The 17,444-nt window shown below is 47.4% G+C and overlaps 1 protein-coding gene across 2 annotated transcripts in view; it reads right to left on the reverse strand.

The window, feature by feature from the left end:
• The window catches only part of LOC310817362 (zinc finger MIZ domain-containing protein 1-like), a 112,254-nt gene that overhangs the window by 31,547 nt on the left and 63,263 nt on the right, over window positions 1-17,444 (reverse strand). For both annotated transcript variants that reach the window (XM_083687912.1, XM_083687911.1), the window contains exons 3-5: window positions 13,389-13,508; window positions 6,623-6,736; window positions 3,221-3,326 (exon numbers count right to left, since the gene is read on the reverse strand). In XM_083687912.1, coding sequence (XP_083544038.1) covers window positions 3,221-3,326; window positions 6,623-6,736; window positions 13,389-13,457 — 289 coding nt within the window. In that variant the 5' untranslated portion in view covers window positions 13,458-13,508. The remainder of the gene's footprint in view (window positions 1-3,220; window positions 3,327-6,622; window positions 6,737-13,388; window positions 13,509-17,444) is intronic.

Here is a 17,444-nt window from a genome sequence, read left to right on the forward strand (position 1 = left end):
GTGCTTTTCCTTTTCCTCATTGTTCCCCTCCTCCCTGTAATTTTCCCTCCATTTTCCCTCCATTTTCCCTCCATTCAGGAACGGAATGTCAATGACTTAACAGTCATAAACAACCACTGCACGTGTGCATCATCCCAGGCCCTCTGGAGAGCACTCAGCTTGCGATAGGGCGAAGAATCTTGTTTACGTATTTGTGTTCTGTGACCTGACGTGCACTCAAGCAAGATACAAGTATTTCCAAATCAGATCCGAACAACTTCTCCCACTCACTCAACGGTGTGTCACTCATGACAGATTACGAGACACTTCATGTAAGCAGACTTCTGGTTAGGAAACAGAGTCCTACCCTCAGATAACTCCCAGAGCGCTCTCTCCTTATATGACGAGCCTTGGGACAACACCCTTCTCCTCCCAGACTACAGAGGTGCTTTTGTCAGCATAGATAAAGAACAAACATGAGTGCTTACGTTTAGAGAGGTGGAACAATTGAAACAATGTCTACATTTAGAAACTAAAATGACACGTTACGCAACAGCGACCGGCCAGCCACCGACCGGCCGACCAGCGCTCTGTCATATTCTAGAGTGGAGGGTTTGAAACAGGCTCTCGACTCGGAGAGAGAGAACCACTGATCTGTGTAGTCATTGAGCTCTTTAGCTTGGACGCCGGCCAGGAAACCTGGCAGACTGGGCTAAATAAATTATTGTTAAAACAACATTATGCAAAGAACACTGTATTCAATTAAAACCTCTTCACCTACTCCCCACCCCACCCCTCCCCTCCCCTCCTCTCTCTCTCTCTCTCTCTCTCTCCCTCTCTCTCTCTCTCTCTCTCTCTTTCTCTCTCTCCAACTAATCTTGCATTCCAGTGTTGATTTGTTTTCTACTAGATTCTGAGGCGCGTCCAAGCCGAGCCTCCTCACAGTGAATCACAGACACTGACTCGTCTGTCTCTGGTGTCAGATGGCCGACCTGCTGCCGCCATCCAGGCCCTGTCATGTGATTCGCTCACACTCTGTCGCTCAGCAACGGCCTTGCTGGATTTCTCTGTGGCGGGCGGGCGGGCAGGCAGGCAGGCAGGCAGGCAGGCAGGCAGGCAGGCAGGCAAGGAGATAGACAGCCAGGCAGGCAGGCAGGCAGGCAGGGAGATAGACAGCCAGGCAGGCAGGCAGGCAGGCAGGCAGGCAGGCAGGCAGGCAGGCAGGCAGGGAGATAGACAGCCAGGCAGGCAGGCAGGCAGGCAGGGAGGCAGGGAAGCAGGCAGGCAGGCAGGCAGGCAGGCAGGCAGGCAGGCAGGGAGATATACAGGCAGGCAGGCAGGCAGGCAGGCAGACAGACAGGCAGACAGGGAGACATGCCCTGCCCCTGGGGCCCTCTGTGAGTGCCGTTTAAGAGCCTTCTTTCCCCGTCTGCCAGTGTGGGCTCCAGTCCTGCCTTCTCTCCCTGTCTTAACAGACTTTAACAGACCTTGTCTTGGGCCCAGTACACCCCTCTCTCTTTCTCTCTTTCTCTTTCTCTCTCTCTCTCTCTCTCTCACTCTCCCTTACTTTGCACAATCTGCAGGGAGCCTGTCTGCTCTGCAGTGGTTTCTGATGAAAAGAGAAATTATTCAGGACTGCGCAAGTCTCTCAACTGGACCATTCACAATATTTATGCATGTACATAATTGACCATGAAATGCAGTTTGGGGGATGCTGTCTGGGCCGCCTGTTCCCTGCTCTCTGAATAACTACTGTACCAGGAAATTATTCCAAAGGCGAGTCAATGGCTAATCATATATAAACCCATAAAGAGGCACAGAGAGTTGATATGGAATTAAACAAAATCCCATCACTGGGGGGGTATAGACCTTAATTGGAGGAAGAAAAACGATATTTTTCTCCCATTGCTGACAATGTACAGCACAATCATTAAGCCTAATAGGAATTAATTGGATGGAATACTGTGGTAAACATTCCAAAACCCCTGTGACACACTTCGCCTTTCTCTCACTGTCTGTACGCTGCACGGCTGAGAATGGGTGTGTTTCGTGTCCGAGAGACCATTGTGTCAAGCCATAATAGCAGCAATTGCACGTGAGATTTTCCTCTTAACCCGAGACAGGTGGAAAGCACAAATCACACATTCTTCAAGGGGCCGCAGAAATATTCCACTGTAACCATGGTTATCCGCGCCGGGGACAAGGCTATACATCTTCATTCTCATCACGCTGTTTCAGCCGGAGAACAACTTCTGGCAGTCGACATCCGTCTAAATAATCCACCACTACCGTGACAAATGTACAAGAACAGGAAAACCTGAGGATTTGTATTGTGGGGAAACATCGGCCATCAGGGAAGGGAGTGTGTTTGGGAGTATCCCGTGTAAGTCAAAAGGGCCACAGTCTTGGGAGTGTGAATACAACATGGAGAAGTTACATCATCTAGAGACAAAGAGTAGTGGAAATAGTGTTTCTGGACGCACCATGTGATCTCTCCCTGTGTGTTAACTGGGCAGCCTGACGTGGCAGAAAGAGCCAGTGTTCACACAGTGATAACGGTCATATCAAGAGTCAGCAGTCATCACATTTGACCACAGATAAAACCAAAATGGAGGGTCTGGGGCTCATGTGTAGATACCCACACGAGACAATGGGACTACAACAACTCCAAATGAAAACAGCCATGCGTATAGTATCAACCAAGAACGAACAAAACATCCTTCTTCAGGTTCCATCAAATCATCTTTTGTGGAAAGCCATGACCATTACCACGGCCAAAAACGTTGAAGGTTAGAATGAATATGAGGAGCATTTAGAGATTCACAGAGGATGGGTAGCCTATTGACAAAGACGATTAGTCACGTAGATGGACAGTGTTCTGAACACTATAACACAGATATCATCTACCCCCCCCAAAAAAATCCTGTTGTTCTTATGTTATGAGTTATAATGTTCTTATAATTCTGTGGTTCTGTGGCCACGGCCATGGTGAACGGGCCTAGCTCACCAACTGCCAAAGTATTCCGGAACACTCACCACCTAGAGTGCCAAGTGTTCTATGTGGTGTTTACCTAGCAACAATACTTTGATTGGCTACAAAATGAAGCATCATAATTTATGCGTTTTTGGTGAATAAAGTCACCATTTGGCACTCCAGAATGTTGACAATTTGGGCGACTTTATTCACCCTCGACACTAGATGAGCTGGAGTCATAGAGGAGGAAAGCCTGGTTGGTCTTACCTGCTGATTTTGGAGTGAACTTGTCCCTGTTGGCTGCACACACTGCCAGGAGCCGGTAGCCCAGGTCCAAATCGTAGCCTTGCTGTGCGGCCACGCGGCTGACCACCTGGACAAACAGACAGACAGACAACCAGTCAGACAGACAGAGAGACAGACAAACAGTCAGACAGACAACCAGTCAGACAGACAACCAGGGTTCAAAATATGACAAAAGTACTATTTTCTATGTGCACTGTGAGGTATCATTCACAAATGTCTCAATGTGTAAACCATGGAAAGACGTTTCACCACAAGACCTTCTGTACCATCTGTCCGCCATATAGCCGACGCATCCTAAAACCTAAATATGTTATGGATCAATTCTAAAGGTGGTGGACGTTAGGGGCATGGTGGACGTTAGGGGCATGGTGGACGTTAGGGGCATGGTGGAGAGAGAGAGAGAGAGAGAGAGAGAGAACGTGGCCTTTGACGCCCCAGTGAACTGGTGCTCACTGAGAGACGGCGTTAAGTGAAACCCAACTTGCAACAGCAGGCGGACGTAAATCACCCTTAAGTGGCAAACGCAGCTTTGATTTACCTTCCCCATCATCTGCACAAAGAGGCCTCCTGAGATCCCGCTGACCTTAAAGACAAGTGCTTCACGATGTTTCAAGATGTTTCCTCTGATGCTACATGAAGCATTCTTCTCAGTATCAGATCCTAGACTAGCCCTGGGGTGCTACAGATCTCCAGCAGAAACACTGTTGCCTGTACCATGTAATTATCTTCCTAAAGTATAGCCTGGATGTGACACCGAAAAAGAGCATACATATCTCGGTCGTATTTATAGAAAACTCAAATTAAGAGAAAAAGATATATGATTGCAAGTTGTCTAATTAAAATCTAAACATGTGCCGGGACATTTTTTCCTAAATGGTAATTCTAGTCTGGGGGGGTACGACATCACGTTCTAATTTCAGCGCCTTAATTGCACACCAGGGTCAGAGGAATTGTGGTGGTTTTGTAGCCAGAGTCTAAACACACTTCTTTGAGGAACTGATAACTGTTTGTGTTCTTCTGTGTGTTGTGAAAGACTAGATAGCTGCACTCTGGGCATGACACATTGCAAGAGACATACAGTCCATCCTACTGTACTGTACAGAACCAGCCAAAAGTTTGGACACACCTTGCCAAGAGTGTGCAAAGCTGTCATCAAAGCAAAAGGTGGCTACTTTGAAGAATCTAAAATATAAAACATATTCTGGTTTGTTTAACACTTTTTTGTTTACTACAGAATTCCATGTGTTCCTTCATAGTTTTGATGTCTTCAATATTAATCTACAATGTAGAAAATAATACAAAATAAAGAAAAACCATTGAATGAGAAGGTGTGTCCAAACTTTTGCCCGGTACTGTATGTATGTTCTTACCAAAAAACACATTCTATGGAATGGAATGAGGAATAGTGTCATTCCATTCCATGCATTACAATGGGCCCGTCCTCCAATTCCCACCGTCAGCAGCCTCCACTGACGCAGGGTATTACAGGACTTTTACTACTTGCTCAACTCATCTGCGGGGCACTGAAAAATACCTTAACTCACCAACTGCCAAAGAATTCTGGAACACTCACCACCAATAGTAGAGTGCCAAGTGTTTTATGTGGTGTTTACCTAGCAACAACACTTTGATTGGCTACAAAACAAAGCTTCATAATTTATGCACTTTTGGTCAGTAAATTCACCCTTGGCACTCAACTACAATGTCGACAATGTGGGTGACTTTATTCACCCTCGGCACTGAATGAGTTAAGGATGGTTCTCACCTTTTCTCCAATCGCTCTTAACTATTATATCTGTGGCTGTAACGTAACGTAACGTGACGTGGCAGCAACAGTCACACGTTAGATGGTTCCCCACTGTACCGCCGACAGCAGTAGCCATGACGACTGTTTGGGTTGGGTGGTAGTCGTACAAGCAGTGATTTCACCACCACACCAGAAGCCCAGTCTGCCCTCTCTTAGTACTGGCTCACAGTTCGTCTGCGGCAACCTATAAACTAACTAAAAAGACAGTTTGCCTCCTGCAAGCTTTCGGAAGAGCCCGGAGATTTTCTCTTGACAGTTTTAGCAGGAAACCAATTGACTTGGTGGAAACAGAGGAGAAGGCACCTGCTACCGCTGCTGCACATGAAACGCAGAGTATAAACAATCAGTTGGGCAATAAAAATCATTGAGGTTCAGGACGTTTATTGTTCCAGCACACAAATCCCCACACTTGAGCATACGTGCTGAAATGGTACCTTTACAGATTACGCAAATTATATTTATATGTTTCCCTCATCGCTAATCGAGGCATTATGGAAATCTATAAGTCTTAAAAGGCCTCAGGTGACAGAGCAGTGGCAGGTCCTCCATTTAAGGGTGTGGGCTGGGCTGTACTTTCCATAAAATGGAGGCTATAATAATTTTTAAATGTGGGTCATTGAGGATGACAACCCACTAATTGTGTTGACACAGGGAGATTACTGGAGAAGTGAGATAGAAATAACAAAAAACTATATTAGACTTTGCGAGTCTACAGGATACACAGTATACACTGCAGAGCACTGCACGCATTTAGCTTAGCCTGGTTGACAAACACCCACGACTACCGTCTATGATTTTATCAAACCAGCCAAAGCCCGCCTGTGCTAAGTGGGAACGTATTTATTCGGATATGTTGACGCGTGTTTCGTCTTTGCTTTTGGGATAAGCAAAGAAGCAAAGCCTGTGTGCCTATTTGCCATCACCGATATTGGAGGGATACTATTCAATTAATCAAATGGCCAAAAGCTTATGGCTTTTTAAGAGGGGAATTAAAAGCTTTAGGGTCTTATCACTTTAACAGCATTGATTGCTTAGTGGTTTGGGCACACAGTTTCTGCAGCCGTTACATCAATACATTTGTCATATAACTCCCATTTTCATAGACATTTTTCTGAAGCGCACTAAAGATACGGATTGTAGGACAAAGTCCTAATACTCTCCCTGTTCTCTACATAACAAAGACTAAACTTTTTGTTTTTTGGAGAGAGCTGTTTTATAGAGTGTCCAAAACCTCAAGGATATGCAGCACACTGCACTGCAACTGCAATGGGATCAAAGGTGACTGAAAACGAACAGCTTTTGAAGAATGAAATCTAGGCTACTGTAGCTGTTCTTTACCCACTGATTCCCTCCCCAACGACCTCAACCAAGATCAGGCAGCAAGGCTTCACAGCTCCCTACGGAGTCAGGAGCTAATGCAGCAGTTCTTGTTTTAACACCCCCTCTCCTTGTCCTTGAACTCCGAGGTGTGGTGCAGAGGAAGGGGGGCGGGACGGGTGGGGGGTGGGGGGGGGGGATTTGGCGTCCTTGGTGTTTGGTGTGGCGTGACGTCTTACCGTGAGGCATCCCATGAGGCTTTGCTCAAAGGGACGCTGGAAGGCCCGGGGGTCGCCACACCAGTCCAGCAGCTCTGTCGCTGCCGTTTGGAAATTTGCTGGATTTTGTAAGTGCTGGGGAAACACAGGGGGAACAAAACACGGTCAGATAACGGTCAATTACTGTAAATGTAGGCTAGTGAGGTTACAGTTACTGTGGGTCTGTGATATTACGGTACACATTCAGAGAATCGTACGCAGCGTAAATGTGAAATGTTGTCCGACCTGCTAGAACAGACAGTGAGTGGCTTGTTACCAAGGAGTCTTAGTTACACTACAACGGGGGGCAGGAGTCAATAACACAATGAATAATTCAAAGCAATTTGAGGCGGGAAAAAAACAAAACCCAAAAAAAACAAAACAACAAATCTTCTTCACCACCACATTTCACGTTTTTTCCCCTCCCAGGAAAAAACAACAGAAAGACAGAAAAACACAGTGAAATAAACGAAAAAAAAACCATATCAAAGCCTATCCCGCCATTTCCCCCGGCATGGGTTAACAGCATTAATGCAGTGCAGGGAAGGGCTCCAGTATGTGTCCCCCATGACAAAGACACAATCATGTTTCTGCACCGATCTCCGAGCTCTGTGTGTCGCCGCCGCCGTGACTGTCGTAAATCTCCGGCGTGGCGTTGTGAGCGGCGTGGCGTTGTCAGCGGCGGAGCTGCTGTGGAGGCCGGCGGGCCTCCGAGACGCCGTGTGACTTTATCTGACAGCCAGCTCCTTGACCTTCAGGGTCTCTTTATGGCATTCCTCCATTCTTCCTTTCCCTCTGCTGGATGCTCCCAGCCTCACTAGCCTCTGTAGTCCTGCTCCTTCTCTCCCTCCCTCCCTCCCTCCCTCCCTCCCTCTCTCTCTCTCTCTCTCTCTGTCTCTTTCTCCTCCCTCTCTCTCTTTCTCTCTCTCTCTGTCTCTTTCTCTTTCCCCTCCTTCTCTCTCTTTCTCTCTCTCTCTCTGTCTCTTTCTCCTCCCTCTCTCTCTCTCTCTCTCTCTCTCTCTGTCTCTTTCTCCCTCCCTCCATCCATCCCTCCCTCTCTCTCTCTCTATGTTACTGTGCGTCAGGTAAGTGCCAGTAACAAAGGGACAAAAGGGTGCGAGAAGAACGGCAGATCATGCAGGCTGTCAACTCAGTCGTTCCTCATTCCTTAAATGACTGAGCTCGCACTACCAACCCTCCGTCGCTTCAGTCAACGACACCAGGTACCCTTCTGAGAGAGGAGACATGAAAGGCAAACTCTGACGCAATGTGTTGCTTTCGGGAGAGATGACGATGTGGTGATCGTGTGCTCGCCTGCCTGTGCAAACCAGAAACAAACACCCACTCCACAGCATCTGAGGTAAACGGGGGGCAGACTGTCATCGTTAAGTGAGAAGTTGTATGGCTCCTTGACATACATGTCTCCCCCCGCTTTGATTCCTCCGTCACAGGGAAAAAAGGAGGGATGGGAAGGGAGGAGAAGAGAAGAGAAATGGGGAAAAGACAGTGGTAGTACAGTCACCGGTGCCTCAGAGGGTGTTTCTCCTGCGATCTTTAGGGGGCAGCAGAGGTCAGCGTTTGATTAGGCAGCTTTCATATCAATTTACAAAGCCAGCGTTTGACAAGGGCCGGATGAAACCAGTCTTGTTTATTTCATGTGCGAGTCTTAGACCATTCCCCCCGCAGGGTGAATCTTTGTTGGGGGACAGGAGGGGAGGAGAGGGGAGGGGGAGGGAGGGGAGGGGGAGGCAGGGGAGGGGGAGGGGGAGGGAGGGATGGGGAGGGAGGGGGAGTTGAGCATGTGAAATTCTGCTGGTGGATAAAGTCTACTGGAGAAACTCACATTCTGAGATGCTAAATTTAGACGAGTCTGGAAGCTATACACACACACACACGCAATCAGCACTGTGTACCGAGGATGGGGGGGGGGGGAGAGAGAGGGGGGGGGGAGAGAGAGAGAGAGGGAGGGGGGGAGGGAAGAGAGAGAGAAGGAGAGACAGAAAAAGAAAAAGAAAAAGAGGGAGGGGGGCCAGGGAGGGGGGATATGTTGAAAAAAAAACAAAAAAAACAAAAAAACAACAACACCACCACCACTGCTGCTTGAAGTGATTACTGTTCTTTGCACTCGGAACAATTGATCCCACCGGTGTGCCTGTCACGCAGCTTGCTTGGCACTGACCGTGGCACAGATGTTCCAGCTTCTCCGGCCAAGACCCACCAATCAAACCTAAGTAGTGGCCAAGAGACATTCCCTCTAGCCCTAGCCCCTGGGTGAGAATGATCCTCCAACATTTACACTAAGCCACACACACACACACACACACTCACTCACTCACTCTGTCTCTACCTCTCCATCTTTCTCTACCTCTTTCTCTACCTCTCTCTCGTTCTCTCTCTGTTTCTGTCTGTCTGTCTCTCTCTCTCTCTACCTCTCTCTTTCACTCTCTCTCTCTCTCTCTCTCTCTCTACCTCTCTCTCTCCCTCTCTCTCTCTCTCTCTACCTCTCTCTCTCCTCTCTCTCTCTCTCTCTCTCTCCTCTCTCCAGCCAGTAGAGAGAAACAAAGGCAGGCAGACTGGTACTGTAATGTCTGGGGGGGACACGGCTTTCCACTGACACAATCATTCACTCATCATTTGAACTCCTAACAACTTCATCAGATTTAGGGAGTAAAGCGGAATAAAATAAAATATCACATCGTGGCTTGAGGTAGCTGTGTCTACAACACATACAGTATCAACCATACAATACCCACGTTCATGATATCAAAACCCATATCCTTCTACGTGCTAAATCTGTCGAGAAAACCTGCGAGCTGTGAACAGATTAATGCCAACAAGTAGCGTGTCAGAGATAAAGCTGGAGAAGAAACAGCTGCAGTAGCTGCTGTACTGTAGCAACAGTTGAACTACTAGAAGGCTCTCCGAGTCTATCTTGAAATATTGACATTTAGGACGGACGTTTTAGGAAGTGTTCCTGCAGCGAGAGGATGGTTCATATTTTCTGCCAGAGCCTGTATACATCATCACAGAGTAGAGTCTGACAGAAAGTTGGCTTTCCCACAGAGGAAAATAAAATACGATATATCGAAAAATGATAGCAGCAGCTGCAGTATCAACCAGTCCATCTCGACAGGAGTATTCACGATGGTGAACTTCCAGGAATGTAGAGCAAAACAACAACAACAACCGTGTGAATGAAGAAAGGGGATACTAAAATGTTTGGCAATGATTTTCGATGGGCTATAAGATGTATTTTAGGGGGATTTGTGGGATATGCCTTTCTGGAACACACACATTTCAGCTGATCACGTGAATCACATGACAACCTCAACCAATAAAACGCTATGCTGAGCTTGAACTTAATCACTAGGGTTTGTGATTGGTTCCCTTTCACCTCTGATCCAGTCACAGCGACCTATCACAGCCTCTTATGGAGCCTCTCGTCAGCAATTCATCATTTGAGTAACAAAATCAATTTGTTCTCCCGCCCGCCGGATAGACAGGGCCTATTCAGGCCGACGTATCAACAACAACAACAACGACAACAACTACAACAGGAAAAAAAAGTGTCATTTATATTCCGGCAGCGTCAAGACAGATAATGCCTTCAAGATGCCCAAATATTCAACATGCACACACTTTCAATTAAAGCAAACAGCTGGATCGGGTTACAATATTTGCTTAATTATTTTTAATGACTTGGATATTCTACAATGGTGAGAGAGGGGGGTGTGTGTGTGTGTGTGTGGGGGGGGGGGGGGGGGGAGAGAGAGAGAGAGAAGATAGTGAGTTAATTGTTCTGATCTCCCTCGATGATCATCTTTGTACGCGGGAGGAGAATGGAATCATGGCTGAATGGGGTTTTGCAGTTCCTTAATTGGCAAGACATAAATGCTATTTATTAGACGGGGCTCCGAACCCCTGATTGTCAGCAGCACAAAGACGCTTCTATCAGAAGGTTTGTTTGGCTCTCTCTGGCTGATTTAAATGACCCGCCACTTAACTGTTTAGGAGATGAACTTGAGGCTCACTTCTACGTGGCATGGATCTCCCTTTAATTAGCATGTTTACCCCTGAGCAGCTCCCACTGCAAACAGAGGGAGATTGTTTGTTGAGGGTTTTGCCACCGGGGTTAATACGTTTGACCCCCCCCCAACATGAGAATTGTTTACACTCATGTTAAACTGATGTAAATCCCCCCCCCCCCCCCCCCTTCCCTCCCACCATCCCTCTTAATGTAAAGCTCTAACACAATAATCTGTCAGCTGTCAATCATAGACAGATAATGTCATCATACGCTGGAGTAAAATATGAAAATACTATTACAAATTAATTAATACATTCATTTCCACCTGCCTAATAAGTAATAACAAGGTGCAAAATGATTGTCAAATGCTGCTATTTTGTGACTTTGTTACATAAGGGAGACAACTGTGATCCTTGGGTAGACAGAGAAAAGAGACTTAAGACCGTGAGAGGCAGTGTGTGTGTGTGTGTGTGTGTGTGTGTGTGTGTGTGTGTGTGTGTGTGTGTGTGTGTGTGTGTGTGTGTGGAAAGAGAAGAATAGATGGGGGGTTTTCCGAAGTGAATGTGGGCTGAACACATCTTCAGCGGGGCTACAGTGGGCCCTCTGTGTGTGTGTGTGTGTGTGTGTGTGTGTGTGTGTGTGTGTGTGTGTGTGTGTGTGTGTGTGTGCGTGTGTGTGTGTGTGTGTGTGTGTGTTGTTTGGAGAGCAGCTCACAGCTCATTCCCTGGAACATCACTGCTTCCCAATTTGGAGCACGAGGGGTTTCCCTCTGTTTGCTCCCTGTACACACACACACACACACACACACACACACACACACACACACACACACACACACACACACACACACACAAACACACACACACAGCGACAGACACACCCACACACACACCGACAGACACACACACACACACACACTTTCTCTTTTTACCTGCTAAACCCTGGGAGTCTAGATGGATCATTCTCTCAGCAGCCCACTGAAGCCGAGGGAACTCCCCTACCACGACGAGGGGCGACGCAAATAACTACCTTCATATATATATAACATCATTATATATATTTATATACAGTACCAGCCAAAGGTTTGGACACACCTTCTCATTCAATGGTTTTTCTTTATTTTTAGTATTTTCTACATTGTAGGTTAATATTGAAGACATCAAAACTATGAAGGAACACATATGGAATTATGTAGTAAACAAAAAAGTGTTAAACAAACCAGAATATGTTTTATATTTTAGATTCTTCAAAGTAGCCACCTTTTGCTTTAATGACAGCTTTGCACACTCTTGGCAAGGTGTGTCCAAACTTTTGACTGGTACTGTATAATATATATATATATATATAAATACACTCACTGAACACTTTATTAGGAACACTATACTAATACTGGGTAGGGCCTCTCTTTGCTCTCAAAACAGCCTAAATGTTTCATGGCATTGATTCCACAAGATGTTGGAAACATTCCTTTGAGATTCTGGTCCATGATGACATGTTTGCATCACGCAATTCCTGCAGATTTTTCAGGTGCACTTTCAAGCTGTGAATCTCCCGTTCTACCACATCCCAAAGGTGTTCTATTGGATTCTGATCCGGTGACTGGGAAGGCCACTGAAGAACACTGAACTCATTGTCATGTTCATGAAACCAGTTTGAGGCGACTTTTGCTTTGTGACATGGTGCATTATCATGCTGGAAGTAGCCATTAGACGATGGGTCAATTGTGGCCATGAAGGGATGCACATGGTCAGCAACAATACTCAAATAGGCTGTGGCATTCAAGTGATGATTGACTGGTATTAACGTGTTAATTATAAGTGTGCCAAGAAAACATTCCCCACCCCATTACACCACCTCCACCATGAGAAGGTGTACAGGTGTTCCTAATAAAGTGTTCAGTTATATATATATATATATATATATACATATATACCTGTTACCCTCCCTGGCGTTCAGGACACAGAACTAAAAACACAACAGTGACGGAGCAAAACAAACAGGGGTCAAAGGCACCACAAAGAGCTGCAGATCTACAGCCTCAGAAGACTAGAGCCGAGACAGAGGCACGGAGGCACGGAGGCTCAGAGGCACGTAGGCCCGGAGGCACGGAGGCACGGAGGCACGTAGGCCCGCTCCCCTCTGTCAGAGATTCCTCCTGCAATGAAAGGTGTTGAGCTGGGGACAAAGAGGCAGTGCTGGTGAGAGAGAGGAGCTGGAAGGAGAGAGGGAGTCAGAGGGGAACTGGAGTAGGCCTCCTCGCCCTGACCCGGGCCACGTAACCCGAGCCTCGCACACACACACACACACACACACACACACACACACACACACACACACACACACACACACAGACATGCAGTCACACACACATGCAGTCACACACAAACACACACACACAGACATACAGTCACACACACACAGACATACAGTCACACACACACACACACACACACACACACACACACACACACAAAGGAGGCCACATAGTTCTACTCTGCGTGTGTGTGTGTGTGTGTGCGTGTTCGTGTGTGTGTGCATGTGTGTGACTGCATGTCTGTGTTTTAGCACGTACCCAACAATATGTCCATACAAATCTCTGAAACCAGGCGTCAACAAGTTTAACTCTAACTCTTTTTTTTTTTTTTTACGGTACAGTCAAACAAACAGACAGTTCAAGATCAAAGACGTGGAAACAACGTGGTGAACCAGCGGCCCGCTCACCTGTTTGATACATAGCAGACGGTCGTTGGTCTGCTGGATGTGTCTGTCCATCGACGGAATCGAGTTCATTTTGATTGTCCCTCTTTGGCATTTACCTGCCAGCCATGAACCTGGGGCACTCTGGAGAGAGACGGAGAGAGACGGAGAGAGACGTCACACAGGGGGGCTGCAGCCCTATCACAACCAGGACATTGCAGGTTAGTGTGTGTGTGTGTGCGTGTGTCAGTGTGTGTGTGTGTGTGTGCGTGTGTGTCAGTGTGTGTGTGTGTGTGTGTGTGTGTGTGCGTGTGTGTGTGTGTGTGTGTGTGTCTGGGTGGGAGGGCAGATACAGTATATTGATTTCGCAGGTGACAAGCACCTCAGAGAGCTGAGAGAATGACATTCCTCGCAGCCACTGTGACACCCTTAACAAGCCCAGACGGTTGGCCTTGACACACACACACTCTCACTCACTGACACACTGCCACACACACACACACTGCACACACACACACACACACACACACACACTCACTGACACACTGTCACACACTCACTGACACACTGCCACACACACACACACACACACACACACACACACATAGGGGTGAAGCTTTTTCACCCAGGCTAAGGGACCTTTAGGGCTAAAATGTTCAGAGGAGAGGAAGGAAAGGAGGGAAAGCTGTTTGCTGTCTATTTTTCACACAGTCACAGCGAGAACTAGGCCTTCAGTTGGGTCCGCCCAGACGTCTGTACGCATTACCTCAGAGTTGAGTAGAGAGAGGGAGGGAGGGAGGGAGGGAGGGAGGGAGAAGGAGAGAGGGAGAGAGGGAGTGAGGGAGAACCTTCCATCCTGCTGCAGTGAGAACATTAACTTGGCATGTGCTTCTTGTTTACATTACTCAGCCGTTATGTAATCTTTGGTTAACAATTATCTGTACCCTCACACACACAGACACACACACACACACACACACACACCCTCAGCCCAGACATGTTCTCCATTCTCATTCTCTCCTCTTGCTCTGCCACTGGATCTACGGTACGGCTCCTTCCAACACATCTCCGGCTCGCTAGCACACTATTGATTTTGGAGCCGCTTATGGAAATAGTTTTTTTTTTTTTTTTTTTTTCTTTCTTCCGGAGAATCATTTTTCACAGAAGGCTCGCTTGTGCAAACAATGGGGCTATGATCTGACATGCCACATAACATTATCAGAAGTTGCGAGTGTTATGCCCCTTACATTAAAGGTTATCAATTTTGCCTCAGGCAACTGATTTAATGTTGCATTCAACGTCAAATAAATATCACAGTCTGCACGCCGGCTATAACTCACGGTGACCCGCAGCTGTAAGTACAGGGCCCGGTGAATTAATAAGCACATATCGGAGGGAGAAATGCCTCTCCATCTTCTCTTCTGTCACCCCTCTCTCTCTCGCTCTATCTCACCCTGTCACACTCCATCTCTTTCTTTTACCACTACTGTACCGACTACATCCCCCCCACAGCGGAACATCTCTCACTCAAACACTCTGTTCATCACTCTCCCTCTTCATCCCCCCCCCTCCTCTCTCTCCTCCTCTCCTCTCTCTCCCTCTCTCCCTCTCTCCCTCTCTCTCCATTACCATCATACAGTGAAAAATTCCAGAACACAACAAAGTGCTGGTGAGGCTGGGGAGCACGTTGGCAGAGAGAGAGAGAGAGAGAGAGAGAGAGAGAGAGAGAGAGAGAGAGGGAGAGAGAGAGAGAGAGAGGGAGAGAGAGAGGGAGAGAGAGAGGGAGAACGTGCTGCACCATACTGATAATGCTCACTTAGAGGCTCTGGCTGGATTTAACGGCAGGCCAGTAATCTACTCCACTAGACAGCTAAAGAGCTTTTATGCTACCTATTGGCGCTGCTCATGCCTGTACTTGAGAGGGGAGAGAGAGAGGGGAGAGGGAGGGGAGAGGGAGAGGGGAGAGGGGAGAGGGGAGAGGGAGAGAGAGGGGAGAGGGGAGAGGGAGAGGGGCACACCAGTGCATTCCTCTCCATAAATTAGAGAGTTCATAAAAAAAAAAAAAAACACTGGATGACTTTTTTTCCCCCGTCTTTTCCCTCTCTCTCTCTCCCTCTCTCTCTCTCTCTCTCCCTCTCTCTCTCTCTCTCTCCCTCTCTCTTTCTCTCTCTTTCCCTCTCTCTTTCTTTCCCTCTCTTTCCCTCTCTCTCTCTCTCTCTCTCGCTTTTTCACCACAGATGGAATGTATTTGTTTGTTAACTCCTTCGTGGCTCGGACAGGAGACAGGCGGGGGCGGGGGCGGGGGCGGGGGGGGGCACGGCTTCCCTCCGATCAGAGGTGGTGTAACCCTGAGTGAGACGGCTTGACAGTGGGATCCGTTTGTTCAAAAGGGTGAATAAAGTCGCCCAAATTGTCAACATTCTAGAGTGCCAACAGTGATTTTATTCACCAAAAATGCATAAATGATGATGCTTCATTTTGTAGCCAATCAAAGTGTTGTCGCTAGGTAAATATCACATAAAATACTTGGCACTCTGGGTGGTGAGTGTTCTTGAGTTCTTTGGCAGTTTAACACAGAGTAGTTGACATAACCTGCTTTTTTTAAAAAAGGGTTTCTGATGAGAAGCTAATTGTGTTAAGTGACCCTAGTTATATGCGGTTAACATCAATAACAAACAAAATCGAATAAAATGCTGGTATTACACCACAGTGGTAGAATACCATTAATTGTCACACTTAAATTTAATTCCGGCTAGGTTTGCTCCACCCAATCAGCTCCCGGACGATCACAACCATCTCGCCAACACACCGTCACAAAACCGCCAACGCCGCTGTCTCATCACAACGCTCAGAGTTGACCCCCCAGGTCACACAGAACCCTCTCCGTTCCGCAGCCTGAAGAGACGCCCTCTCCCTCCATGCTTCAACAACTATCGCCTCTGCCCTCCTCCCCTCCGAACCCCCACAGCAGGCACAGAGCTGGGCAGAGCAGAGCAGAGCAGAGCAGAGCACACAGCCTCCACAGTAGCCACAGAGCAGAGCAGAGCAGAGCAGAGCAGAACAGAGCACACAGCCCCTCCATGCAGCCAGAGCGTGAGTCCCAGCCAAGCCGGCACCGCGCCACGCCACTCCAGCCCCAAACCCTGTGTCCCTGGTCCGCCAGCAGGTGTCTCCCTGCCCCTCCGAAGGCTCGGCCAGTCACACAAAGAGGCGGAGCGCTGTTGCTTTAAGCCTTTACAAGCTCGACAAATCCTCAGCTGCTGCTCCCTAACAGGGCCCACTCAGCCCAACACTGCCTGTCTGACCTTGTGGTTATTGATGAGCCAGTCGCCCTGCTCTCTCTCTCTCTCTCTCTCTCTCTCTGTGTGTGTCTGTGTCTCTGTGTCTGTCTCTCTCTCTCTCTCTCTCTCTCTCTCTCTCTCTCTCTGTGTGTGTCTGTGTCTCTCTGTGTCTGTCTCTCTCTCTCTCTCTCTCTGTGTCTGTGTCTCTCTGTGTCTGTCTATCTCTCTCTCTCTGTGTCTCTCTGTCTGTCTGTCTGTCTGTCTGTCTCTCTCTCTCTCTCTCTGTCTGTGTGTGTGTGTGTGTGTCTTACTCTCTGTCTCCTTCTCTCTGTCTCCTTCTCTCTCTCTCTCTCTCTCTCTGTGCCATCCATCTCACCTCCAGCAGAGAGACAGAAGAGAGAGAAGAGATCAGAGAGAGAGAAGGAGAAAGAGAAAGAGCGAGAGAGAGAAGAGAGAGTTGGCTTTTTTCACCCACATGCCTCTCGTAGATTTGTCTTTTGTGTCCCCCTTCAACACATAAATACTCCCTGACCCCCCCACCCCCCCACTCCCCCACACCCGACACCCAGTTTAAAGAGAAACATCAGCGAAAAAAAAGACAGTTAAAAAAAATCGGAGTGGACACCGATGACTCAGATCACGTCTATCCATCTTATTTATTTCCTTATTTATTTAATATTTGTTTATTTATGTGCTTTAACATAATAACAGAGTAGAGCGCTGAGAGTGAATTAATTGACTGTTTTTCACTTGCCCTAATTAAGCACAAGTCTTTGGTTAGATCTGTAATAACTAACAA

This window comes from Argentina silus (assembly GCF_951799395.1).
Source record: "Argentina silus genome assembly, chromosome: 16".
Lineage (NCBI taxonomy): Eukaryota > Metazoa > Chordata > Actinopteri > Argentiniformes > Argentinidae > Argentina > Argentina silus.